The 27,282-nt window shown below is 56.4% G+C and overlaps 1 protein-coding gene across 2 annotated transcripts in view; it reads left to right on the top strand.

Annotated features, from left to right (window-relative positions):
- Nucleotides 1-27,282, top strand: part of MAD1L1 (mitotic arrest deficient 1 like 1) — a 415,485-nt gene that overhangs the window by 9,250 nt on the left and 378,953 nt on the right. For both annotated transcript variants that reach the window (XM_014846667.3, XM_044746860.2), the window contains exons 5-9: nucleotides 1,968-2,092; nucleotides 3,091-3,172; nucleotides 4,509-4,639; nucleotides 4,795-4,909; nucleotides 7,069-7,130. In XM_014846667.3, coding sequence (XP_014702153.1) covers nucleotides 1,968-2,092; nucleotides 3,091-3,172; nucleotides 4,509-4,639; nucleotides 4,795-4,909; nucleotides 7,069-7,130 — 515 coding nt within the window. The remainder of the gene's footprint in view (nucleotides 1-1,967; nucleotides 2,093-3,090; nucleotides 3,173-4,508; nucleotides 4,640-4,794; nucleotides 4,910-7,068; nucleotides 7,131-27,282) is intronic.

Raw genomic sequence — 27,282 nt, 5'->3', positions numbered from 1 at the left:
ATACGATCTATAGTCCTTACTGTTTCTACCAGTTGAAGGTTGTATACATTTTAGAAACAGAGCCCAAACGTTGATGCTGCTGGAAATTGGACTCTTCTGACCTTTCCTGTCCCTTTGCTGTGCTGCTCAAGATCACAGGAGCCGCGAGGAAAAAGATGAGACACCGCCGGGGGAGGGGCTGGGGGCGTGGGATCATTGGTATTCTGTCTCTGCCTGGTTTTCTCTACTTGATGGATCTTCGGAAGCAGGCTCCAGGTTATTTTTGCCTTGGCAACGCTGGAGAGCATGTTAAGGTTGTCCCCGCATCTGTCTTCTGATGTGGATGTTGGCAGGAGAGGAGCTGTGATCAGCCTCAAGACAAGTCCCCGCTCGTCCTTGGTGCGCTTGCTTCCTGTGCTGTGCTCTGGGAGGGTGTGGGGCCCATGGGCGAGGGCAAGTCCTGCACACTGTCCACTGGGGAGCAAGAGGGGAGCCCCTTCCACAGAAGTCGCAGCTGGATGCCAAATGGGGTAGCCTGGGAAAGGTCGTGCCAGTTGGGCAGAGGACCCTGAATGGGCACTTGGTCTAAGGTCGTAACAGCCCCTGCGCAACTGCGTTCTGTTAACGCGGTGCCCTGGTTCGTACGCTCGTCACTCTGAAGTCATCTTATTGATGACCTGGCTTCCCCATGCTTTGTCCTCCATCGGGGGGCTGTCTGACCCTGTGCCCAGTGTGTGCCCAGTGCCCAGTGTGTGTTTATTGAATTCAGGAAGACTTCTCGAAGGAGATGTTCATTGTTAAATATATTTTTGGTACCTGTGTTCTTTTTTGATTCCTACACTGTTACTCACTGTTTTAATAAAGCAAACTGTGTTGATCGACAGTGTGTCAGCCTTGCCGGGGGCACGTGGGCAGACAGTGCTGGTGTGCTTACGTGGGTCCTGAGTTGGCGCAGGTTCTCGTGGGCTGTGGCTCGTTTGCAGAGGGAGCCCCTTGGGCAACGCCAAGTGTTGTGCGCTGTGCCGAGTCTGCTGGTCCTTATTCTTGCCCTCAGTTCTCCTCTGCTCGCAGAGCCTGTGTGGCCGTGTTTCCTCTTGTTGACTTACAGTGATGCTTCTCAGTGGTCTGGATTTTCCTGTTGGCTTGACCGTCCTGCTGTCGTCCCCTGGGGAGGCCACAGGGGAGTGCAGTCACCAGAAGGTTGGCTGGTGAGGGTGCGGTCCCAGCTAAGGGTGGCGGTTCCACGCCTGAATGTCCACTGGGCTTGCTGTCCTGGGGGCTCTGCTCAGGGACGGCCTCCCCAGGCCTCTGCTTCCCTCTCTGACCACTTGTGGCCTGGGAGCCACTCAGTCTCCACGGCATTCTTGCAGCTCCCCTCCATTCTGTGTGGCTCTTGTAGCGTTGTTCTGAGGACAGCCTCAACCCCCCATGTCCTACTTCTTGGCGGGTACTTGGCTGTGGTCCACAGGTAGCATCTTCGGTCAGTTGCTGGAGTGGTGCATGGTGTGGGGGTTAGGGAAGGAATTCCAGGCCAAGAGACGAGAGCAGGGTGTGGAGGGAGAACTGTGCAGAGCGTGCCGGGACTGAGCGTCTGAGGTGATGGGCCGTGGGACACCGTAGACACTCTGTGGGAAGGGACGTGGTCGGGGCACAGGTATGGAGGCCCAGGTGCAAGGCCAGGCCTTTCTTGACCAGCAGCTGGTCTTGCTCCTGAGGCCACCTGTCACTGTGACCCAGTCTCTTCCTGTTGGCCTGTGGGAAATGTGAGGCAGGGCTCGGGCTGGCGCGCTCTGGGGTTGGGTTGAGGGGTGATGTCTGGTCTGCCCCGGTCGTGTGTTCTGCGGGGGAAGATGGCTCTGTCTCTGTCCTCTGGAGGGGACAGGCTCTTGTGAGGGCGTTTGTCCCATCCGTTTCTGTGTGAGAGGCCCACCTCCATCGTGCACCAGGAGCCTCAGAGAGCGGCTCTGTCTGTCCCGCTCTGCTTTCAGACCATCAGCGCACTCAAGGGGAGGGTCTCCGAATTGCAGTGGAGTGTGATGAACCAGGAGATGCAGGTGAGGAGCCTGGAGTCGGAGAAGCAGGAGCTGAAGGAGCAGCTGGACTTGCAGCACAAGTGAGTGCGTGGGCAGTGGGCGGGGCCCCTTGCCAGGCGAGCCTGCACACCACCCTGGACTGAGTCAGCCTGAAGGGGTGTGTCCTGAGCTGGATGTCAAGTTGTTAATGGTGCAGAAGGCCACAAACAGGAGGACCCACACTTGTTGTCGCGTGCCCTCTGGTCTGGGCACCCAGTGTCCATGAACATCATGTGTGCTAAAGCTCCGAGGATCTACACATGCCCTTCATATGCTATCCTCCTCGTCCACAGGCTGTCGGGGACAGACACTGGGGTCTCTGAAGCCAGAACGATAAGTGCCAGGACGATAAGTGCCAGGACAGAGCAGTGATTGAAATGTCCCAAGCACAAGAGGAGGGAGCAGTCATTTCTTCTCTCCCCGGAGAGTGGGGTGCCTGCTCGGAGAGAGCTCCTGGGGAAGAGAATTGTGTTTGAGCTGGATTTTAAAGGCTTGTGGGACGTCCCCTGGGGCAGGCGGGATGTGGTTAGGAAAGGACATTTCAGGCAGAGGGAGCATTGTGAGCAAAGGCACCGAGGTGTGAGAGAGCTTGCCTGGAGGTGAGGGCAGAAGGCTGGATACTCTCCCCGGGAATTTGGCCTTGACTTCAGCAGCTGTTGTCTTAGGAGCGTCCTGGCTGCTCAGTGGAGTCAGGGGTCAGTTGTGAGTGCGTCCTTGGCTGTGGCTGTCCCAGGGCCAGTGGAAGCTGCAGTCGTGAGCAGCTGTAGGTGGGAGGAGAGCTGTGCAGCACCAGGGCTGGAGAGGACCCTGCAGGTGTTCTGGACTTACCTGCCCTGTCCCCATGAGCAGACTGAGGCCACAGAGCCACTGACAGGGACTGGCGTCTGGGATCCTGGGGTGTCCCTGCACGGAGTGTGTGTGTGCATGCATGTGTGTGTGTGTGTGCGTGTGTGCCGACGCTGGAGAGCTTCTAGGATGAGGGAATCGTTGGCCTCACCACATACCTGTTTCTGCACATGATGCGCTTTTCTCTTCATAGAAAATGGCAGGAAGCGAATCAGAAGATTCAGGAACTCCAGGCCAGCCAGGAGGTGAGGGCAGACCAGGAGCAGAGGATTAAGGTGAGCTGCTCCGGGGCAGGGCCCCGCCTGAGTCTGGGAGGCGTCCCAGTGGTGGGCCCAGCCGTCCTGCCCGCCGAGGTGTTTCTGAGCTGGGGGCGTGCTCAGAGGCATCTGGGGACAGTCAGCTGCCTCTGCCCGCTGTAGCCATTTGCACTGCTTGATTGTTGGGGGCTGGGATGCCGCTGTGAATCAGAGACAGTTCCTGCTCCCAGGGAGTGTATGAAGACGGCAGCAAACACACAAAGGAAAAGTCAACATATGATGGCTTCAGGCCCTGAGGAGTGCCGTGAAGCGGGTATGCTAGCTCAGGGAGGGCGGAACACCTGCTGGCGTCAGACGGCTGGCGTGGACGAGGCCAGCTCTCAGAGCAGGTTGGCCTGACTTTGCTGCGGGAGGATGCTGCTATGGAGACGCACTGCCTGTAGAGTGACGGCCAAGCTCCGGGCCCTGCCGTATGACTGGGGGCTCCTTCCTGCCGTCCTGGCTCCGTCTCATCTGCATCCCTCTCCAGCTGTGCTCGCCTTGTCAGGTCTCAGACTCCCTGCTCCCTCCTCCCTCCGGTCTTCCACTGCTGCTCTCTGTGGCTTCGGTGATTCCCTATCCCCCCTTCCCAGCCCTCACCACTTCACACACCCTCAGCGTGTCTTCCCTGCCCCTTGTCTGCAGCCCTCGGCCCGCTTCTCAGTATTTGCTGCATGGCCTGATGTCTGTTTTTCCCACCAGACTCTAGGCTCTTCCCTGCAGAGACCTCATCTGTCTTCTCCATCACCCTGTTCCTGCTGCTTGTTGCAGTACCTGGACAGCGATGGGCCCCATTAGTGTTTGTCGAATGACTGACTGATTTGATCCTAGTCTCATACTCTGAGCCTTTCTTTGACTTGTCACTAACGGATGCCACCTATCTCCATTGTGTCCTAAGGGGACTAGAGACTGTAAGGAAAAGGCTGTCCTCACTGTGGAAAAGACTCAGTCATTACATGTGTGCTGCTAGAGGGACAGAAGCAGATCTTGCGTGAGGAGTGGGATGTTTACTGATCTGTCTGTTCAGGGAACCTCTGCTGACTGTCCTTGTGCCAGATGTCCGCTAGGGTCCTGCCTCCAAGGACAGCACAGTGCAGCGGCATGACGCCAGCCTGTGGTGCACTGTGGGGGCTACCCTAGAAGTATACACTGAGTTCGCAGCACAGAGGGGCACACCTGGTGCAGCCCGGGCAGGCTTCCCAGGGGAGGAGGCGGGCCCCCATGGAGGCCGCTGAAGACCTGGGTCAGTTTGGCTTGTGTCAGAGAACTTTGTGGTATCCGTGACTTTCTCCTCTCTGTCCCTGGCCTCCGTCAGGATTTGGAGCAGAAGCTGTCCCTGCAGGAGCAGGATGCTGTGATTGTGAAGAACATGAAGTCTGAGCTGGTGCGGCTGCCGAAGATGGAGAGGGAGCTGAAGCAGCTGCGGGAGGAGAACGTGTGCCTGCGGTGAGGCGCGCCTGGGCCATGGGCTGGAGCCTTCCTGGCTTAGAGCTCAGGAGCGTGGGCCTGCAGCCCCCTGGGGGCGGTGTCTGTGCTCCTAGGGCTCCTGGACTTGTCCTAGGATGTGCGGCTGTTTGAGTGACTGTTTCTGGCCCTGCCAGGGAGATGCGAGAGACCAACGGGCTGCTCAGGGAGGAACTGGAGGGGCTGCGGCGGAAGCTGGGGCGTCAGGAGAAGATGCAGGAAAACCTGGTTGACCTGGAGCTGGAGAAGGAGGTGAGGACCAAGCCGGTGGGCTCTTCTCTGCGGGGTGTCCTCTGTGTCTAGACCCTGGACGTTTCAGTCCGACGTTCCAGCCGTCGCTTGAAATACCGAAGCTGCTGTGCTGGTGTGGTGGGCAGAATAGTGGCCTCCCGAGATGGCCACGTCCTGATCCCCAGAATTGTGAATCTGTTGTTTTATGTGGCAGAGGGGGACTGAGCTGTGCCGGTCAGCTGGCCAGTGGTAGGGAGGCGCCCCTGTGTTGTCCGGGTTGGCCATTGTGAGCACAGGTCCCCACAGGAGCAAGGGCGGGTGGAGGAGGTCAGAGCTGCGTCGTGTGAGGAGGACTCGGCCCGCTGCTGCTCGTGGCGTTGAAGATGGAGGAAGGGGCTGTGAGCCGGGGAGCGTGGGCACCTCTGGAGGCTGGAAAGGGAACGATTCTCCCCTGAGAGCTCCAGCAGGAGCGCAGCCCTGCCGCCACCTTGATCTTAGACCAGCGAGACCTGGGTGGTCGGACTTCTGACCCACACTGCTGTAAGATAGTGGATTTGTGGTTCTGGGTCACTCAGTAGCAATAGGAAAACTGAAACAGATGGCGTGTCAGAGAGAGGACATGGTGTGTGGGACCTGAACAAACGCTGTGCCCGCCCAGAGACGTAAAGGGACACCTGTGCTAAGTATCTTCTCCCTGTGTCTGCTGTTGGGACTCGAGGGGGCCTTTCGTGGGACGATGTTGTAGAGGTGGTCATGGGACGTCAGTGCTGAAAGCATCCCGCAGTCTTCTGGGCAGATGAGGAGACAGGTTCAGAGAAGCTCTCTGTCTTGCCCAGTACATAGGAGTTTGGACCAGAACTTTGGCCTCTTGGCTCCTGGCCCAGGGTCTTTCTGTCCTTCCGTACTGCTTCACCTCGCCTCTCTGGTTTGCCTGGCTTAAACCATGTCACCACTTCCTGATCGTTCCCACAGTCCAGTGGGAGAGTAGAAGTTACTCTACTGTCTTCAGTGCTGTCAGCTGCTCCACCCGTCGGGTTCACTGCCAGCCGAGGGTGTCAGAGGGCAAGAGCAGAGTTCTGCTCAGTTCCTGGCTTCTGTAGGAACTTAGCCTGGAAAGACAACTCTGGAGCTGAACAGTTTTTTTCTGTGGATATAGTTTATTTTGAAACTGGTTAAGATTTTGGCTCTGGAATCACACTGCCTAGTTTTAAATCCTGCTGTGGATGCTTGCTGGCTGTGTGACTCTGGGTGAGTTACTTAACTTCTCTGTGTGTTCACTTCTCTGTGTGTACAATGAGAGAAATAACAGCATTGGCTGTAGTGATGAAATTGTTAACCAGGCACGTGTCCGGCACATAACGGGCTCAGAAGATATTTGAGTGACTGAATGAATGCATTCATAGCACTGCACTCAGCTCCGGGCAGAGGCAACAGGAGGCCAAAGGCAGGTGGTTCCTGCCCTCACATTGCTCACATTCTGGAAGGTGACGAGACTCACGGGGCTCTGGGGGATGTGGGTCAGTGTGGAGCAGCTGTGAGATGCAAGGGCCAGCCTGCGGGCAGTGCCGGGCAGGGTGTGCCCACCTCCTGCTGTTCTTCGGGGCTGGCTGCCTCCCGCAGGGGCCATGGGTCCCAGTCGGCCGTGTTGGGTGGGGGAATTTGGCTGTAGGGCTGCTGAGTCCGCCTGCCCTGGGTCTTGGTGTCCTCAGGAGCACCTGGAAGATGGGGAGGTGGCAGGTCCTCGTGGTCAGGGCCCAGCGTCTGCTCCCTGGGCACAGACTCCTACAGGAGCGTCCCTGAGGCTGTTCGCTCCCCACCTGCATTCCTTTCAGCCGGCTGGGTCTCACAGGATTTCTGGGACCAGGAACGAAGGAGGCGTCAGCGTGCAGTGTAGCTTCAGCCCTTGGGAAGTGACCCGTCTGCTCCGGAGCAGACGTGGAGCTTTTGTGCATTTCAGTCAGAGATGAGTGCAGGCCCTCCAGAGGACCAGGGAGCCTTCGTGTCGTCCTCATCACCGTCAGTTTCTCGTGATGATGCTGGGTCTGGGCATCGATGTGCATGTGGTGGATGAGGACGGTCAGTGGGGATCTGGTGTGAAGGACAGCCGGAAGGTCGTGGGGTCCTCAGACAGGAGGCGGCGGGGGGCAGAGCTCTAAGTCTCCTCCTCTGTGTCTTTTCAGAGGCTGCTGGCGAAGCTGCAGAGCTGGGAGAGACTGGACCAGACCACGGGCCTGAGCATCAGGTAGGCGGAGGCGCTGGTGCCTCTCGAGTCCTCGCCTTCCCCTGCGCAGGGTGGGCCTGCCCCCAGTTCCCGCCAGCAGAGGCCCTGTCAGGGCTGCTGGGGAGCCTCTGCCGCGTGTGGCTGCTGTGACCAAGGTCTCTTGCAGCGGGAGGGAGCGGAGCTCAGGGGCTCTCCCCGCTGGAGCCACAGTGACCTCTCCTTCTGAGGTCGGGGCGTTCGCAGCCAGGTGGTGCTGGGCATTTGACGGCCCTGCGCTGTGGGCTTCGTTAAGGGTCTCTTTTTCGTATATGCTGAGGAAATGCTCTCTTCTGGGGGAAGTCATTCCTTATGAGGTGATTGTAAGGTGGGGGATGACCTGAGGTTTTAGGGTAAAAACGGAAAACGCCACAACAGAGGATTGTTGCCCCAGTCGGGCCTGCAGCAGCTTCCTCAGCTTGTCTTGGAGCTGCTGCCGTGGGCGAGTGGCAGGATGCTGAGTGGGAGGGCCAGGGCGGGGTGGTCCTTGCCTCTGCTCCCTGCTGCCCATCTCGTCTGTTCTGCCACCGTCCTGCTGGGGTGCCGCTGCCCCTCTTTCTCGGCATTGCTCTGCTGCTGCCTGTCCCTCAGGCCCCGGGACCTGGGGACGCCCTACAGACCGGCCTGCCCCAGCAGCTGTGGTGATGCCTGTTTGCTGCAGCCTGGGGGGCGGTGGAAGACTGCTCATTCTGGATTAGTCCTTGGAGCCTGGGGCACGGGGCCTGCGGTGTTTAAAGAGCCTTTTGTTTTATCTGCGCCTGTGATTGTAAGACTGTAGCTTCTTGGTGTCCTTCCTGCTGCTCTGGAAAACTGGGCCAAGACTGAGAAGCTTCTTTAAAGAGCTGTCCTGTAATTACCCTGTCGACTGCTGGTTCTGGAACCAGCGACTGCTCCGTGGGCGTTATTGACTCCAGTTGTCTGTCTTCGTTTTCCTTTTGCCTCGCTGAGTCGCAGAGGACAGATGAGGCTGCTGTTTCCCCTTGAACTGTGGCTGCAGAGCCCAGACTCCCGTAGTGCTGGCTCCAGGGGGACCTGAACGTTTGTGTTTCCTCCTGTTCTCTGGGCTTGGGAACTCGCGGGAGAGCTTCCCTCCTGCTCCTGGGAGATTCCCGTCAGAGGAGGAACCTCCGGGACTTCCTTCTTGTGCGAGGTCAGGGGCCCACGCGTGCCTGGTCAGTCTGGCTGCTGGACTGTTGGAGCACCCAGCGTGTGCACAGAGCACCCGGCATCTGTCAGGCCAGCAGGGCTGGTGCACAGCCAGCTCCATCTGGCCAGGATGGAAAGGGCAGCTGCTCCTCAAGCCCTTTGGTCCCACATCCACCCCTGAGGCCCCGCCCCTGAGTGTGGCCGGCACGCAGGCGGGCGGACTTTTGCAGGCTGACTGCCAGCTGGGGCGGGCGTCTGCTCAGGCAGAGTTCTGGGGTGCTCACTCAGCCTGCCCTTCGTGGCCAGGCCCTTGGTGGGGGGTGGTCCTGCAGGCTAGCAGAGGCAGGGGCAGCCTGTGCCCATGGTCAGCTTGGGGTTGGGCAGGAGAGGAGGGGCCTGCCTCCATGGTGGGAAAACAGATGGCGTAGCAGAGGCTGGGATCTCGCCCTGCTCTCCCACCGCCGGCGTGCCCTCTTCCAGTCTCTGCCCGGCTCTGGGCCAGCTCTCTGGTCACTGGAGAGGAAGTGCACTGCCTTCCTCACTCTGCTCGTGGAGATTAACACCCCCGTGCGCATCACAAGTGCCTTACAGACTGCAGAGGGGCCTGCTGGGTCCCTTCTGAGGGCCAGCGCTGCCTTCGAGAGAGGCACGTGGAGCGGCCTTGGTGCCCCGTCTCCTGCGGCCCCTTGGTGGGGATTTTCCTTCACGGGCTTTGTGGCCGGTTGTGCCTGGGCCGCTTCCGGGGCCACCTTGGAAACCTCAGCTCCTGCTCCTCACCTTTCCTGGCCCCGCTAGGCATTTGGGGCAGCTGTCACCTCCAGCGACTTGTGCTCTGCTTAAGTGGGTATGTGTGTCGGATAAGAGGCGTTGGTCGCAGACCTGTGGTGTGGGGTGTGAGTGTGACCTGTTCTTGGAATCACCTGGAGAGCTTAGTACAAACGTGGACGCCTGGGCTGGAGCCAGGCCCCGTGGGTCAGCCCCTCCAGGCGCTGCACTTGAGTCTCGGGATGGCCTTGAATACTTTGAGGAGTTTGGCTATGTCTTTTTGCTGGGTTTTGGGCAGTTATTCGAGATTTCCAAGCAGGGGGTGACTTGGCGGAGCTCCCAGTTAATAAGTTCAATATGGGGGTGGGAAGCGGCCGGGGAGACTGAGGACACAGGGAAATGTTGGGGCTCCATGCTGCACCTGGGGTCCCTGCAGGGGGGCGTGAGCAGGAGAGGGGCACTGTTTCGGGAGGCGGGTGGACAAGGAGGGAGCTGCTGTCTGGGGGCCTCTGTCTGGTGGCCAGAGGTGGGATCTGCCGGGAGCAGCTCCAGGGTGGGCGCCCTCCACCCCTCGTGGGGTCAGCGCAGCGGGCGGGCATGGGCCGTCTCAGACCCTGTTAAACTGCGGCTGGACATCTGTCTGGCCCCAGCTTGGCCCCTGTTTGTTGTGGGGTCTCTTTTACGCCTCAGTTTCCACATCTGTAAATGGAAGGGCTTTTCTAGAACGTTGATTTCTCACCATGAGTTCGTGATCCGTCTGAGAATCTGATGACAGTCGCCGACTTTCTCCTCGTGCACAGGCACATCTGTGTGGGTGCGCGTAGACGCCGTGTTGCGTGTAGTTCGGGTCCCACTCCCGAATGTGGTCAGCCAGCCCCAGCTGGCGGCAGTGAGTTGTAGTCCAGCGGGCGCAGGGCAGCAGGAGCTCGAGGGGCTGGAGGGCGTTTGTACCTGGCCTGGTGGGCTTGAGTCTGTTGGGCCCTTAGGCCCGGGCTGCCATAATTTTGGGACTGAGGCTGCTCATTTGGGGCATGTCGTGACCCCAGCCTCCTGCCTGTGTCCAGTGTCCCCGTGGGTTTCTGAGAGCTGCCACCACTAGGTGGCATGCCCCCCTTGGTGATCCTGGCTCCTCGCGGCCCAGGGAGCTGCCGGGTTCCACGGAGTGGCACCGGTCCGTCTGGACTCCAGGTTTTAGGCCCTCTGCCCTTCCACCATGGGACTTCCTTGCCAAACCAGGCTTTGGTGAGCAGGGGTGTGTGGAGCCTGTGGTCCTACAGTTCCTGCCTGCCTCTGGCAGCCAGCGGCCTCTGTTGACTGTCCCACACCTACTCTGTGCTTGACCAGGCTCCTTAAGATCCTCACAGCCCTGGGGTCTGTGAGCTTCTGGTGCTTTAAACCAAGTATTCCCTGTGTGGGCTCTCCTCTCCGGACAGGGCCTGTGGCTGCGCTCCGCTTCTCAGAGGGCTCTGTGGCCTCGGGAAGGTTAGGAACAGGGATCAGTTCTAACCCATGGAGAGACCGAACCCCTGAACAGTCTACATGGCGTGACACTGGTCACCCTCTTCGTAGTTTGGCATTTCTTACATCCTGAGGAGCCAGAGATGCTAGGAGAGGTGGATCAACCAGTGAGAACCTCCAGGGAAGCCCCCGGGCTGAGTTCCTTCTCCGCCAGACAAGCTTGTCCACCCTTGGTGTTGCCTGACTCCTCGTCTCCAGCACATGGGTCATGTGGGTTGGAGGCAGTCTGGGCCTCACGACTTTGGGAGTCATGGTGCTGGCGGAGGAGGGGGGCCTGTGTGCTCGTGGTGGACGCTGGTGTGGGCAGCAGGGTGGGCGAGCTTGGTGGTGGGCCATGCTTGTCCCAGGGCTTTGAGAGTTGGGCTGAGGGATTTAGCAGCCGTACAGAGGGACTGTGGTGTGTGGAGACTGCGACGTGCTGAACTTCATTCCTCAGAAGTGTGGTCTCTCTGGGGAATGGCATGAGGGTACTGAAGGTGGACACCAGGAGACATCCTTTGAGGTCTCTGTCACCTAGGCAGGACTGCGTGGGGCACTGGAGAAGAAGGAAGAACTGAGGGAGGCCGGATGGAAAAATTATCTTCAGAAAATTAACTAATGTAACTTACTATTTCAGTAGAATACAGGGGAGAAACGTGTGATCATCTCAATAGATACAGGAGAAGCATTTGTAAAAATCCAGCACCCATTCCGCTGAAAAGCCCGCAAACTAGGCAAAGAAGGGAACTTCCTCTGCCACATGACTGTCATCTGCAAACCCTACTGCTAGAGGCGCTCTGGTGGACGAAGGCTCCCAGCACTGGGGCGAGGCGGGGCGTCTGCACTCACCCCTCCCGGCTCACAGTGTGGGAGGTCCTACCCGCTGCAGCGGGGGAGAGAAAAGATGCGCAGACGGAGAGGAAGAACAGAGACGCTCTATCTGGAGATGGTGTAATTATGTAGAAAATCCCAGGGAATCAGAAAAAGCCACTAGAACTAACAAGAGAGTTTAACAGGTTCACAGGATACAAGGAAAATACACAAAAATAGATTGAGTTTCTGTATCCTAACAACAAACAATTGGAAGTACATGCCAATTACAATAGCATCAAATAAGATGAAATACTTGGGGATAAATGTAACAAAATATGTGTAAGATCTGTACACTGGAACCTACAAGATGTTGCTGAGAGAAATTAAAGAAAACCTAATGACGATATTGGTGGTCTAGTGGTTAAGATCCGGTGTTCTTACCCCCCCAGCTTGGGTTCGTGTCCCTGTCAGGGAACCACGCTACCCACCTGTCGGTTGTCAGACTGTGGCGGCTGTGTGTTGCTCTGAAGCTGAAAGCTCTGCCACCGTTATTTCAAATACCAGCAGGGTCACCCGTGGTGGACGGGTTTCACTGGAGCTTCCAGACTCAGACAGACTAGAAGAAGGACCTGGCCACCCACTTCTGAAAAATTGGCCATGAAAACCCTGTGAATAGCCGTGGAGCATCGTCTGACACAGTGCCGGAAGATGAGAGGATGGCGCCAAAAGACCGGGCAGGGTTCCGCTCTGTTGGGAGTCGGAATCAACTCGACCACACCAACGACAAAATAATAATATAAATAAATGGAGAGATCCACCGTGTTCGTGGATCGGAAGGCTCAATATTGTGAAGATGTCAGTTTGCTGAAACTGATCCGTACGTTCAGTGTAGGCCCCGTCAGAGCCCCAGCAGGCTTTTTGTAGAAGTCGACAAGCGGATTCTGAGATTTCTGTAGAAATGGACACGACCTAGAATAGTTGTAACGGTTTTGAAGAACAAGTTAGAGGCCTTACGATGGCTGACTTCAGGACACACTATAAACCGCATTAATCGAGACAGTGGCAGTGTGAGGACAGACATAGAAATCAATGGAGCAGGATAGAAAGTTCAGGAATAACCCGAGACTGTAGAGTCAACTGATTTTCGTCAAAGCTGACAAGATAATTCAGTGGGGAGAGATGTCTTTTCAACAGATGGGGCTGAAACAACGAGACATCCACACGGACAAATACCGATACCTCATACTGGACGCAAAATTTTACTCACTGGCGCGTAGACCTGAATGTAAAAGCTGAAACTTCTGGAAGCTTGGGTTTGGCAAAGAGTTCTTAGGACACAAAAAGTATGAACCATAAATGAAGAAAACTGATGTTGGACTTCACCAAAATTAAAAACTTTTGCTCTCAAAAGACACAAGAAACAGAAGAGGCAAGTCATGGACAAGGAGGAAATACATACACTGCATATGCCTGACTGAGGACTTGTATCCGGAATATATAAAGAGTTCTTCTGGAAGCTGGCCTCAGGGCCTGATGGTTGAGTTTGGTGCGCTCTGCTTTGGCAGGCCAGGTTTGGTTCCCAGGTGTGGACCTGCACTACTTGGTGGTGGCCATGTTATGCTGGTGACTCACATACAAAATAGAATAAGATTGTCACAGATGTTAGCTCCTCTTTTTGCTGAGGAAGATTGGCAACAGATGTTAGCTCAGAGCAAATCTTCCTCAGCAAAAAACAAAAAAAAGGAGAATTTTTCCAAATCAATAAGATGACCTGATTAAAAAAATAGGCAAAAGACTTTGAACAGATAACTTTAGAAAAGAAAATATACAAATGGTACATAAGGACATGAAAGATCATTGACATCATGAGTGGAATACAAATTAAGGTGACAGTGAAATATTATTACAGATCCAATGGAATGGTTAAAATTAAAAAGATTGGCCATCCCAGGGCTGCCCTGGTGGCATAGTGGTTAAGTTCATGCTCTCTGCTTCCGTGGCCTGGGGTTCGTGGGTTCAGATCCTGGGTGCAGACCTAGCACCGCTTGTCAAGCCACACTGTGGTGGCATCCCACATAAAATGGAGGAAGATGGGCACAGATGTTAGCTCAGGGCCAATCTTCCTCACAAAGGAAAAAAAAAGAGAAAAAAGAAAAAAAACTGATCATCCCAACTGTTGGTGAAAATGTGGAGCAACTGGAACTCTCCTCCATGGCTGGTATGAGTGGAAAATGGCAAAGCCACTTTGGAGATAGTTTGGCAACTTTCTGTACATTAGGACCCAGCAGTTCCTTTCCTAGATATTTACCCAAGAGAAATGAAAATGTGACCTTCCAAAGACATGTCCTTGAAGGTTCATGGCAGCTTTACTCATAATAGCAGGTGGAAATAGTGGAAATGTCCCTCGGTCGGTGGATGGGTGAGTGGCTCTGGTGGGCCCCCACAATGGCATACTACCGAGCAGTAAGAAGGAACGGACAGCTGCTCTGTAGGAAACACAGATCTCTCTCACTGAGCGCGAGAAGCCAGACTTGCTGAGTTCACACCATATGATGCCATTTATTTGGAATTTTAAGAAAGGCACAACTGACCTGTAATGACAGAAAGCAGATGAGTGGCTCCTTAAGTCTCTGGTTGGGGTATGCTTGGGGGCCTGTGGGCCCTCATGGGGTGCTGGAGATGGCCTGTGACTCGGTCATGGTGGCAGCTGCATGGGTGTGTGTGCCCTTGTGTGTAAGCCACACCTTGGTCAGGCTGGTCCGTGAGCCCTGAGGAGTGAGCTGCCATGATCAGCTGTGAGGGGCGGGAAGCCTCGGGGGTGGCGTGGACTGAAGTCAGGTGTGGGTGGGCTTGTGCTTTTTAAAGCCTTCGTTTTGAGAAGGAACCCGTCCCCTGAGCTTGTGGAAGGCCTGTGGGCAGCGGGACGGGCCCAGGCTCTGTCTGCCAGTTTGCCTGTGTCTTGGGGACTTTGGACAAGAGCCGTGGGGAATGGCTCTGCGTGAGACCAGGTGTGGGCTGTAGAAGATCCGCTAATTTCAGATGGTTGATTAGAACAGAACAGAACAAGGGCGTGGTGAGCCCAAGCCCTGCGGGCGGGGAGGAGCCGGAAAGCGGAAGCGGGCTTCATCCCTCCCCATCTGTGGGGTCCTCCCCAGGCTTCCCTGGGCCACCGCTGCCTGGCGGGCAGCTGGGGGATGCTGCTCCCGCCCCCAGGCAGTCTGGGCGGGCGGTGCCTGCTGAGGGCCTGTGTCTTCCTGGAGCTGTGTGTGAACATGCAGGCTCTCTGACTGGGGCTCCTTCTGCAGCTCCACCCTCAGCCTTCTGTTTTCACAGCGTGTCCAGCAGCAGTTCTGCCCGGCACAGACAGCTCTACCGAGTTACTTTACAGCGTCCCAGCGTTCTGCAGTGTGGACGGACTCGGGGCTACTTTAGCCCCCTCTCAACGGACGTTGAGGTTGTTTCCAGTGGAGTGCAGCTTTCCTTTTTTTCCCGATAAGCAGTGCCGTATTGGTTGGATAAATTCTTAGAAGTCAAATTTTCACCTTGAAAGATAAATACCTTTGGAATTGATAGATACTGCTACGTTGCGTCCCAAAAATGTTGTCCTTCTTTACATTTGCATCGTAGTATATGTGCACTTCACTTACGTGGGAGCAGAGATTTAAAGGCACGTGAGGAGGGCAGGGCTGTCCAGTGGTTTGGCTTTTCACAAGTTTACTCAGCAGTTCATACTGGGGACCTTAGTAAACAGGCATGGGAGGCATGTTGAGCCCGATGGGTCAGCCTCCCATTTTGTAGAGGAGATAGTTGGCTCGTGGCAGGGATGCGCCTCTGTGGTTTGGCTCCTCCCCTGTCCCTTTGGGCCTGATCCTGGCCTGTTTCAGTCAGGCAAGGGTGGGCGTGACACCTGTCAGTCAGCCTGCAGGTTTGAGGGGATTGAGGGGGTGTGGAGGATGCTGGTGCCGGGGAGACGGAAGGGCAGGCAGGTGTGCTGGCTCTGAAGCCTGCAGCTGCACCCCTGAAACTGCTGACCCGTCACCTGGAGTGAAAGTTGGGAACCGACAAGTGCTGACCTGGACACTTCCCCAAAACGTTTGTAGGCTGGCCAGATATCAGTTCTTGGGGACTAGTTTCCCTTGACGTGCGAGGCCAATTAGGAGGACAGTGATGGGCAGGGTGTAGTTTTCTTCCAAGAAGGGGTCTTACTGACCAAACTAGACTTCTTTATTACCCTAGTTACTGTGTTCGCGATTTCTGATTACCTAGGTATCGGGTTGGTCAGTACCAGGAGCGCTGTTGGTGCTGGGGAAGGTGGCGAGCTGTCAAGCATCTGGGTCCGTCTTAACTGGGCTTGGTTTGGTTTTCTTTGAAGGTGCGAAAGGAGGAGGAAGGAAGAATGGTTTACCTTCTGTATACTTGTGAGCAGGCCCTTTCTTCTGTCTTGCATGCTCGTGCCTCGGCGGGCTTGGCCATGTTCATTCTTATTGTTCATTCCTTCACTCATGTGTTCACCACGAGCTCATCTCATGGAGCCTGGGGTCTGGAGAGGGGCCTTCAACCACATCTGGCGCCTCCCTCGGGCCTGTGCATCTGTGATGCGTTGGCTCCCGGAACGTGTGTCCTTCCCACAGAGGTGTGCGGGCAGAGGCCGGAGACTTCTCTTCGCATCCTCGTGGAGGCCAACGATGAAAGCAGTTGTTTCCCTGCATTGACTCTTGGCCATTAAATAGCAGGTCATTGTCCTGGCGGCTGAGTCCCGGCTTCTCTCTGCCTTGGAAGCTGTCTGTGTCTTTACCGGTTATCCTCAGTCTTAAGACTTGTGACTTCAGAGCAGGGGCTTGTGTTCGGAGCCTCTGTGCCTGGCATCCAGGGGGCATTTAATAATCAGTGCACGGGTGAGTGAGGGTGTTGTAGCTGCTTTGTTTTTGTGCATTTGCGTCTGTGGTTAGTGGTGACTTAGGGTGGGGCCTCTTTTGTCTTGCTTGGCTGCTGTGACAAGGCCCTTGTGTTATTCACGCTGTTGTGTCCCAGTGGGGATCAGAAAACAAGTGTAGAGAGAGCTCCCTGACAACTCTCGTTCTTTTAGCTGCAGCCTCACCCAGGGCTCCGGGAGCAGCCCCTGCCCTTCTCCCGCTCCCTGCTGGGGTTTCCGATGTGAGTTTGCAGCAGTGTTCGCTGGCCTCTGCCTGCTCGCACCAGTGGATATGTGCAGCCAGGTGTGGAGGGAGCAGCAGCCCTGACAGGCTCGCTCTCCCGCAGCGGGCCCAGCTGTGGCTGCCTGAGCGAGCCGGAGGGGAAGTTGCTGCTTGGCCAGTAGCTCTGACAGAGACCCCAGTCTGGGCACAGTGCTGTCCCCTCGGACTCGCATGCTCAGGGCAGGCCATGTGGCCGTGGGCCTTATAGCACTGTGGGGAAGATAAGAGAAATGTTCTCCAGCAGAAACTCTCCGGACTCTTTGGGGCTGTGCCCCCGCATGTGCTCGCCCTGGGCCCTGGAGACAGCAGGCACTCAGTGAAGCAGGTCCCGGGTGGCAGTGTGTCTGTAGTTCTGTGCCTCTCATCTTGCTCTCGAAGCACTTTCGGGGGCTTTTCTCCCAGCTTTGTAGATATGGCACTTCTACTTCTGTACCTCCTTTTAAATTGATTAGGATCTAAAGCCAGATAGTAAAAGGACTTAGACAAATTAGGCTATGCTGCATTCCCAGGGGATTGTTTTAGAGCAGGAGGCGGCATCTCTGGTGTCCTGACTGAGTCACACTTGGCAAGTGCTTCCTTAAGTCCTGTTTGGCCCCAGACCTTCTGGGGATGTGGGAAGATCCAGGCTTCGCCCTTGTTGGTGCCCAGGTCCCCCAGTCCCCAGGCAGCATCGGGCGTGTCTTGAGAGAGGACCAAAAGGGAGGAGGCTGCTGGGGTGGCTGCTGGCAAAGGGACATGTGAGGAGGACTTGGCCGGGGCTGAGCGCAGGTGAGCAGGAGAGCTGAGGCCTCCTCTGAGCAGCCCCCCAGGGCCTGTCCTGCCTGGGAGATTTTCCCAGCAGCCACCATGGCCTTTGGAGAGCCAGTCTCGGGCAGGCTGCAGGGAACAGTTGGGAGGTATGGCAGTCGCATTTGGCCTGGGCTTCCCCGCCTGACAGCCTGAGTGTTACCTTTGAGGCCTGGAGGAGTGGCCTGTACTGCATTACCCAGGGTCATCCAGGGGTTAACTGCATGCAACCCGATCACTGGTGTCCTTTCTCATGGCCAGTGTCATTTGTGTCAGAAGCTGAAAGTCCTCTTCCTTCTGCCCAGCTTGGCTTCAGTTCTCTCGAGGGCAGAGCAGATGTCCCCTCAGTTTTGAGCATCCCAGAGTCTAGGGTCGGTCAGGCCCATAGCCAACTCCTCCCAAGGCTCCGGCTCCCTCTTCTCCTTGGTGAACTGGCCGCCTGGGAACATGGGCTCTGATTCTGCTGAGACCAGTGGGGGGCCAGGGGTGGGGGCCTGAAGGGTGGGCTGGCCTTCATTAGCATTAAGTGACTGAAATTGGGGAGCTTGCGTGCCTGAGCCACGTCAGGGAGAACAGGTTCTTGTTAGTGGAGGAGAAGAGCATGATCATTTAAGTAACAGAGGACCACAGCTCAGGGCTGTTTCGGGGCTGCCGATGGACTTGGAGATCTGATTCACTCCTGTTTTTCCTCTGTAGCGTTCCCGTGTCACCGCGGTGCAGAGGCCTGGCCTCCCTGTAACCGAGTGTTTGCATTTGGGCATCTCGGGATTGGGGTACTGAGACAGCCATCGATGCCTCTGCGCCACACCCACTGCAGCTCTGACACTGCGTAGGCTTGTTTCAGGCCCCGATGGTTATGGGCATGGTGTCTGGGCCCGTCTGGCAAACACCTCCTCAGACTACTGCGTGTGGCCCCAGCAACGCACAGGCTCTGGCTGTCGCCACGATGGGCTCTCGTCTAACAGGAACCGGCCCTTGGCAGGCGGGAGTCCTAAGGATGAGAAGAAAATGTCCCAGGTCACGGGGAGGGGAGAACCAGTGTGGCTGGGTCCTGGGGAGGCGATGGGGGTAGAGATAGGCGACGGCGGCCCCTTGGGGTTTGGCGCTGCTGTGGCAGAGGCGGGCCCGGGAGGCGTCGCTCTGGAGCTGTAGTTCCTCCTCCCCTCGGCCTGTCTGGGGTGCACCCTGGGAGGGTGGGTGGCGGGAGGCATGAGTGGGATCGCTCTCACACAGACCCTTGGCCTTGTGCAGGGCTCTGGTCAGTGGCTCCTCTTGCCCTTACGTCTTTGTGAGGGTTTGGTTTCATGGAGGATTTGTTGCCAGTGGCCCAGGAGAGCTCTCTGTCCCCTTCATTTTGGTCACTGTGTGCCCTAAAGCTGGAGGACGAGGAACTCTGTTTTAAAGTTCTTTGCATTCCTGAGCATGTCAAGCACGTCCTGCATCAGGTTCCACTTACGGCCTGGACGTTTCCTGTGCAGAATGTCCATCCTCCTGTCTGTAGCAGGTCCCTCTCAGGGCCTGGGTGTCTGGTGACTCCTGGCTTTGTGACAGCTGTGACAACGCCTTGTGTCTCCCGGGCCCCTGCTCGTCCAGGCTGCAGTGCAGGCTGGGGCACCGCGTGGAAGAACCCTCTGCAAGAGTGAGTTCAGGGTCCAGGATGATGGTCCCGCTTAAGTAAATGGCAAGGTTGGCTTTCGGACAACCTTCCATAAATAGTATTTCATTTGAGATGTGGACAAATCCAGGAAGAGTAGAAGAAAGCAAGCTGTTGAAATTTAAAAAAATCGTTTTAGAAACTAACCTAAGGCCAAAAAGCCCCAGCAGCCCAGCAGCGTGGTGACGCCTAACGTGCGCATGGAGGGTTGGTGGGGGACTGGCTGCGCTCTCCATGGAGGCGGGACTCTGCTACGTCCTGAGGGGACCTGGGTTGCGTAGGTATCCCCTCGTCAGTGTCCTGGGAGGAGGATCTCAGGTAAAGTTTCTTTGAGATAAAATTTATGTTACAAAATAGGTAAAAAAGAGAAAAACAGTGGGGGTGGAGAGTGGGAGGAATTAGATGAAACAAGAATGGCAGAATCTTGATCATTTTGAACCTGTGTCGTGCAGGAAGTTGATCGTACTGTGATGTTCACTCTGTGTGTGCTTGGAGTTTCTCTAATAGGCTTCTTCCTTTCACCCTCCTGTTACTGCTCAGCCTCTGAAGGTGCTGGGGATCCAGGCTCCACCGTTCGTCATCCCCTCGCCCGTGAGCTCTCGGGCCAGTCTGATTCATCCTCGTGTCTCTGGGCCCACCTGAAGAGGGCGCAGCATATCGAGTGGAACAAAGGACCGGCCTTTGTCCTGGAAGCAGCCAGCTGCCCCTTCAGGAGGTGGACACATTAAAAGCTGCTGTTTGACTTGGCCACCCCTTCTCAAGGCCAGTGCTTGAGAGCCTCAAGGTGAAGGGCAGAGGTGATGCCAGAGGAGCTGCTGCCTCTCACCGCAGATGCTCTTTCAGGCTGCTATTTGTGCTCCTTTGGGTGGAAAATGAACTGTTTGGATTTCCCTGGGGAGAGTTCAGAGGAACATAAGCTCCCGGAACCCACCAGTAGCTGGAGCAGGAGAGGGCATCTCTGTCTGTAGCCCGTTCAGGGACTGCTGCTGCTTCTGAGGCTCCCAGATCTTGGGGGCTCGTGGTGGGGACCACACCTTGGCTTTGGGTCCCGTCCGTGCTCTTTCTGGCCTCTGTACATTTGGGCAGCTTGTACCCTTCTCAGGAGCCTGGTGTTTGAGCAAGATGACCTCTGAGGACCGCACTGGGCTCCCTCCCTGGGTTGCCAAGTTTCAGATAGAGTGCATGTGGGAAGGACTTTAGTAACATGTTGATGTTTCAGACGTTTGTGAGAATTTTCAGAACTAACTGGGCAGAATGCTCCCCTTCCAGCTCCAGCCGTTCCCTGGGCTGTTGCCCAAGGCGTGGGACCACCTTCACCCCAGTCGTGGTGGCCAGTTCACTGAGGCACAGGTTGCCTTCTGGCTCTCAGGAAAGATAAGGATATTCCGCTGTCCAAGGAAAGCAGTGCAGTGTACAGTCTAAATTTCGTGAACTCCCAAGAATTTGGTGTATATTCTGACATCCCCAACTGTTTGGCTTTGGAGAGTTTTAAACTCACGTGGGAGAGTTGGGGAAGCTTTTTCAGTTAAACAGATATTTTAAAAAGATGATCAATAGGGGCTACAGATTAGAGTTATTAAAACTACCTCTTATTAATTCAAGAGCTTTTATAACAATAAGTTAAACGATAGCTTTCAGAAATAGCTGAGTAGTTTCTTTTTTTTTTTAAACAGAGAAGTCTTATATATTCCCAGCACTAAAGCAGCTGGACCAGAGATGGTATGAGTGGGTCATCCTGATATATCAGTTTGGATGCTACCACTTGTCTGTACATGCGAGTTCGTGACACTTTGCATGAAGAGAGTTCACTGGTAGTTCCAAAGCAGACTTGGACGAGCCCCTGCTTTGGGCGAGGTTCTGGGCGAGGCTGAGTGGAGCTGGTGGGTGACACATCTGAGCGGGTCATCCCTGTGCCCTCGGACCTGCGGTCTAGTAAGGAGAGGAAACCCAGCACTGAGGGGTGGGGCAGGGTGGCCCCCCACTGGGGGAGATGGGCAGGGATGCTCGAGCCGGGTGGCAGGCAGGGAGGTGGTATGTAAGAGGACTCCAGAAGAGGTGTGGAGGTGTTGAAGGATGGGTGGGTTGTTGACGAGTGCAGAGGTGAAGGGTAGAGGGGAGAGTGTGCTGGAAAGCCAGGAGAGCAGGGCTCCACGAGGGGCAGGTGCACAGTCTCTCCGGAGGACGGGGTGGTCCCGTGTGGCCGGGCCCTTTGTGTGAGCAGTTCTGGGAGGGCAGGGCCTGGCATGGGCTTTGCTGAGCAGGCAGTGAGGAGCCTGATTTTGGGGCAGGGGGATTAGGCTTTTCTCCTGAGCTCTCCAGTCTGGTTTGTGTGACAGGTGGCGTACTTGCTGGGGAGGTGGTATCAGAGTAATACCTTGAGACTATTAATTTTTCACATGGCCTTGCATACTGCATTTTCATTTTATTTCTAATGGTTGTGTCTTGAGCTTCCCCTCTTGCCATGATTGGGGTCTTTATTTGAGGGCATGTCTGCTCACAGTGACGGGCACTAACATGGTCGGGGTGCCAGGCATCTTTGGGCACAAATGCTGATGCCTCAGGTGATAGGGAAGTTGATTGGGTGTTTTGTCTGACCTGTGGGAAACAGTCATGGAGAGACTCCTGTCATTGCAGATCCATAAGGTGCTGGAGAAACTGGTTTGAACAGGTGATGCATTCACGTGGCTTGGCATTCAAATGACACGACAGATCAACAGGGACGAGGTCTTCTCTTGCCCCTCCAGCCAGCAATCTCCCTGTAGACAATAGCATTACTAATTTTTGGTGCATTTTTCCACAATACTTTATGCGTGTGTAAGCTGATGCATGTGCCAGTGCATTTCCCCTTTCACTCCCGTTGTAGGGTATTACATGCCCTGTCCCGCAGCTTGCTCTTCATGCTTAACACACCCTCACACTCTTTCCATGGCACACAGAGATCACTTTCTTAAAGGTCTTTCATATTTTATTGTATCAATATCATGCAGTTAGGGGCCAGTGCAGGAGACTTCCCTCACTTATGAGGTTGGGGGGTCCCCAGGGCCACCCTTAGGGTCAGTGATTCGCTGGAAGGGCTCACAGAGTTCCCTGAAAGCTTTGCACTCACAATTATGGTTTATTACAGGGAAGGAAATAATCCTGTTGAGTTTGAACAGAGCAAGCTCAGGTGGGGGGATTGGATAAATTGTCTTGTTCCCCATCCTTAATTTAGTACAATCAGCCTCACTTCTGAGGAGATAAACCTTGTTCTAGCCAGCTCGCTTTAATGGCTTGTTCATTAGCACCAATAGAATGAGGCCTTTTCTCAAGAGGCCTGTTTTTTGTTGATCAATAATTCCATCTGCTTTATTGGCAGCGTTTTTCTTGCCTGAGGAAGGGCCCTAGAACCCTTTGCTGGAAGCCGTACTTGTGTGTCATGTCAGCCTTTGTTAATTGGTGGTGGGACTTCTAGGTCACAGGCTGTCCCTGGCGACGGTCCTTGGTGTCGGTCCCATCACACTCGTGTTGGGGAGGCTGTGGGCAGAATGTGCAGTGGCCCTGGGGTGGCCTGGCTGAGCCTGGGCCTCACAGGGCAGTGGTCGTGCGTAGGACTCAGCCAGCCTGGCATGTGGTCCTGGCCCTTTTGGGAGCTACACACTCTTGAAAGCACCACACAGACAGTATGAAGGAGCGGCCGGCGCCAGGAGAGTGGCGTCTTGTGCTCTGGGAGCTTTCAGGGGGCCTTGACCTAGGGGAGGGGCTTCTGTGGCATGTGGCTGGGGTAAATCTGAAGGGTTGCGTTAATTGGTGGAGAGGGGAGGGCTTCTGCCGAAGGCTCATGGGCGAGAAAGGAGGATGAGTACAGAGGACAGGGCAGAGGTGGCCTGGGCAGGCTGAGACACGGGCCGAGAGATGGCAGACAGTTGTGTTCCATCAACCCGAGTGGCCCCGGGGGCCACACTGAGAGGTTTATCTTCGTTGATGACTGTTGAATCCGTTCACCAGCTGTGACATGGCCAGCTTTGAGATGACCACTTGGCTCCAGTTTGGAGCAGGAGTGGCACAGGGACAGAGTTGCTGGGAGATGAGAGAGGGGAGCTGGGGAGGGTGGGGGCTTTGGGAGGGTGCAGGTAGATGGGACTGCAGCAGGGACAGGGTGGTTCTTAGGAAGGGACAGCTTGTGGCCTCTGTTTGGGACACTTGCATTTGAAGCGTCATTGAAACAGTCAGAAGGCGTTGTCAGATGTGTACAGTGTGACGGTGAGGTCTGACGGTGAGGTTTAAATGGGAGTCACTTATGTATGGTCACTGATGGGCGTGGCCGAGCTGGCCTAAGGAGCAGATGTGGAGCGGGAGGAGCAGACAGTGGGGGACTCGGCCTCGGGGCCTGGGGACCAGGGCCTCCCCCCGCTGAGGCTTTGCGGAGGAGGGGCCTCTGCGGAGGAGGGGGCTCTGCGGAGGAGGGGGCTCTGTGGAGGGGGCTGCGGAGGAGGGGCCTCTGCGGAGGAGGGGGCTCTGTGGAGGGGGCTGCGGAGGAGGGGGTTCCGTGGAGGAGGGGCCTCCGCGGAGGAGGGGGCTGCGGAGGAGGGGGCTCTGTGGAGGAGGGGCCTCTGCGGAGGAGGGGGTTCCGTGGAGGAGGGGGCTCTGCGGAGGAGGGGCCTCTGCGGAGGAGGGGGTTCCGTGGAGGAGGGGGCTCTGCGGAGGAGGGGCCTCTGCGGAGGAGGGGGTTCCGTGGAGGAGGGGGCTCTGCGGAGGAGGGGGCTCTGTGGAGGGGGCTGCGGAGGAGGGGGTTCCGTGGAGGAGGAGGCTTGCCCCTGTGGGGGCTTTGGCTTCCTCCTCTCCAGAAAGAGAATGGCACCCTCCACCCATCTGTGCTCCACGCATAGGCGGACCAGTTGGCCTGTGGTGATCAGCATTGGTTGTCAGTCTCTGTCCCCTGGTGGGGAGGACGATGCCTTGGAGCAAGGAGGCCTTGGGACACACGTGGGGCCCGCACCTCCTGGGAGGTGGGACATGGCCTTTCTTTGGGTCTCCTGTGTTCAGTCTGGGTAGAAAGCTTCCTGCCTGTTCTGCCCCTGACCTTCTGCTTACCTGTATCCTCGAAGGTTAGAGGTGCCAGAGGGCTTGGGGTGGGCCACACAGAGCCAGCAAGCCTGCCCCAGGAGGAGGGTGCCGAGCCCACGCATGGGTGTCTGGGCTGTGGCCGCGACACTCCTGAAAACTTAGGCTTTGAAACTTGAGAGAGAAGGTGACGAGACCCTAATGGATTCTGTGTTTTTAGCAAAAACGTGGAATCAGTTGTTTCCTACAGCAGTTTTGAAAGCGCTGATCTCAGCTCTTAGCACGCAGCTCTCGGGGCTCTTTTTCAAATGAGAAGGCTTTCCGAGGGACTGGTGTGTGCGTATTTGTACACGTGTCTGCGAGGCCTGGGGGACAGCCTGGCCACCTTTGCCAGGGGAGGCGGCCAACATGGCCACCCGAGAGGGGAGGCGGGACTTCCCAGGACAGGTGGCATCCCCCAGGGACGTGCAGAATTGCTGGGCACGGATCCTCTCTCTTCCCCGTGAGCCAGTGGAGCCCCTCCCCACACCTGAGGGCCTCCGCGCCCCAGAAGTTCCGGCGGAAGCCTTTGGGACTGGGCTGCGGGCCGGGCCTAGGGGAGCAGTGCTGGGAGCCAAGAGCCCGCTGGAGCGAGCGGGACCGAAGAGTTGCCTTCTGCGAGGCTCTGGGCGCTCAGCCCAGCTGAACGAAATGCTGAAGGCAGAGTCACCGCTCAGCGGGCTGTGTCCCCCATGGTCTGGGTCCGAGTGGCTGGGCAGTTGGTTCATCAGGAAGGACTTCCTGAAGTGGCTGGTGGTGGAGATGAATATGGGCTGCTAGTCTCCAAAAGGGTCAGGGAGCGAGCACGTCCTAACCGTTTGCTTCCTCACGTGGCAGCTGGCAAGACAGGTCTTAACTCGATTTATTGAATTGAGGCCTGACCCTTCCTGCTAGGAAGCGATGAGAGGAGTGGAAGGTGGAGGCTGCACCTTGAGGGTGGCGTGAAGTTTGCAGTCAGGTCTGGCGGTTGGCCTGTCTTCTTCCCGATGCCTCCTGTGGCTTCTACTGACGTGCCTTTCCTCCTGTGTTTACCTGTGGACATTTCCTGAGCGCTTAGATTGTGTCAGGCAGGCCCTGCGCCGGTGCTGGGAGGCGGCTCCACGTGGGGAGGGCTGTTTTCCAGTAGAACTCTCAGCTCGAGTAGATCTGAGGTCAGTACGCAGCGCATCAGGCAAGGCTTCTGGAAGAGGGGGAGCTTGACCTTAGGCTGAGAGGCTGGGAGCGTGTTCCAGGCAGGGGGCGACTCGTGCAAATGCACACAAGCCAGAGGGACTGGGTGTGCTTAGGTGTCACGTTACCTCCAAACGGTTCTAGCCAGAGCGCACGCCAGAACGCACGGAGGAGGGTGGTGGTGGCAGACGCTGGAGGAATGGCAGGGGTCAGATCCCGCAGGTGTTTTGGGTTGTGCTGAGGAGTTTGGACTTAACCTGCAGGGCAGGTGGGGAGTGGCCACTGTGGTTTCAAGCACGTCCTCTCCGTGGGCGCCTTCCTCCCTGAGGCCGCTGAACCGGGGCTTTGGTCCTGGCTTGGCCCTGCCCGTGGATGTGCGTGGCACTCTGAGTCTGTGCAGGTTTCCCAGTCCTGCAGCACAGGGGACGGCGCCCCGTCAGGTTTGGCGGGACAGTCTGCCCACGAGCAAAGCGTAGTCGAGATGTGGGGACAGTGAGAGTTGAGGTGGTGGCCCTCCCTGCCTGGAGGTCTTTGGAAGGGTCTTGCCTTCAAGGCCAGGCTCTTTCCTGTCTGTCCTCTGTGTCCTCTTCAGGTAGAGGCCTGTTTTTTCCTGACCCCATCATCTGTTGATGGAACTGTGATTTCAGGAAACTCATTCATGTATTCATTCTTTGCACATTTATTTGAGGAACTGCCGTTTGCCAGACATCGGGCTGGCTCTGGGGTAGAGAGTTATAAATCACAGCTTCTGCCCCCATAGGACGCAGACAGTTTTAAACAATGAGAATGAAGGGGGCGCCTCGTAGCTCAGTTTGTTGAAGATGCTGCTGCAGCATTTTGCAGGAGTGTCTGATTTAGTTGGAGACAAGCCTTGGTTATGTCTTTGCTGCATCTGAATAATGTTGGTGGGCGGAAGGCCAGATGTTCCTGTGGCCTGGAAGTCGGTGACCGACAAGAGCCTCCAGAGGCGGTTTGTTTACAGGCAGTCCCTGCTCTGCAGAGGGGCTTCACCTTGCCCACAGGATGGCTCCGTTTGATGCTGGGGTCACCCTGGAGAGTTGCTCAGGGCTCGCAAAGCCCATTCGGCTTGGTGTCTCAGTTGTCATTCTTCCCAACTCTGTGGATGAGGCAGGGCTTTACCTCCACTTAGCAGAGGAGGGTCTGGAGGTTCCAAGAGGCACTGACTGGCCAAGGTCATTCTGGGGGTTTGTGGTGCCCTTGGTGGACTGCTTGGCTGGTCCTGGCGCGTGGTGGGCTCGGCCCTCTGTAACCTCCATCCATCTGGCTGGCCACATTGGTGCCATGCAGCTGGATCCCGCGTCTTTGTGAGCCGATCAGCCTGCTGCTGGCACTTACAGGCTCCTGTTGGTCGGCTGCCCGTCCGTTTAGCCTGAGCAGCGCTCAGCACGTACGTGGGCACGGAGCCCATCAGCTGATAGCACTCTTTTACACCCGATGGCTCCCAGCCCAGCTTGGCAAGGACGGCCTGCCAGCCTGCCGGAGGGCTGACCTCCCTGCCTTTGCTCGGGGCTGAGCGCCTTCTGGCAGGCTCTGGGGTGTGCTCTTGGCTGGGGGAGGCTCTGTGAGGCAGAGTCAGACGGTAATTACTTGGGAGACAGGAAGATTTAGCTTCTGAGGCGGCAACACAATACTATCTTGTTCGCGGAGGCGGCTGACTTAGAAGATCAGCAATTAATTTTTTATTACGTGCAAACTACTCTTCAGTTCCGTGGAAGCAAACAGTCCTCCCACAGCGAGGGGGGCAGGCTTCTGCCTCGTTTAATCTCTCAGAGCACTGTCTGTCTGCTTTGGAGCCGATGGGGTTGCCTCTGAGCCCGTGGGGAGGATGTGCACACACCAGTGCTCTGGTTCCCATCTGCTCCTCCTGGCTCCTGCCTGCTCTGCCGTGCCAGCGTCGACTGCACTTGGGTCGCGGGAGTGCTTTGCCTTCCGTTTGGTAGGACTGATGAAACGCAGGCCCCTCTCTCTCTTAGGAGGGGTAAGCGGCGGCTCGCTGCTTTTAGAGGAGGCT

This window comes from Equus asinus, chromosome 14 (genome assembly GCF_041296235.1).
Source record: "Equus asinus isolate D_3611 breed Donkey chromosome 14, EquAss-T2T_v2, whole genome shotgun sequence".
Lineage (NCBI taxonomy): Eukaryota > Metazoa > Chordata > Mammalia > Perissodactyla > Equidae > Equus > Equus asinus.
The sequence above is the reverse complement of the archived record's forward strand: the minus strand, read 5'-3'. Positions and strand labels throughout refer to the sequence as shown.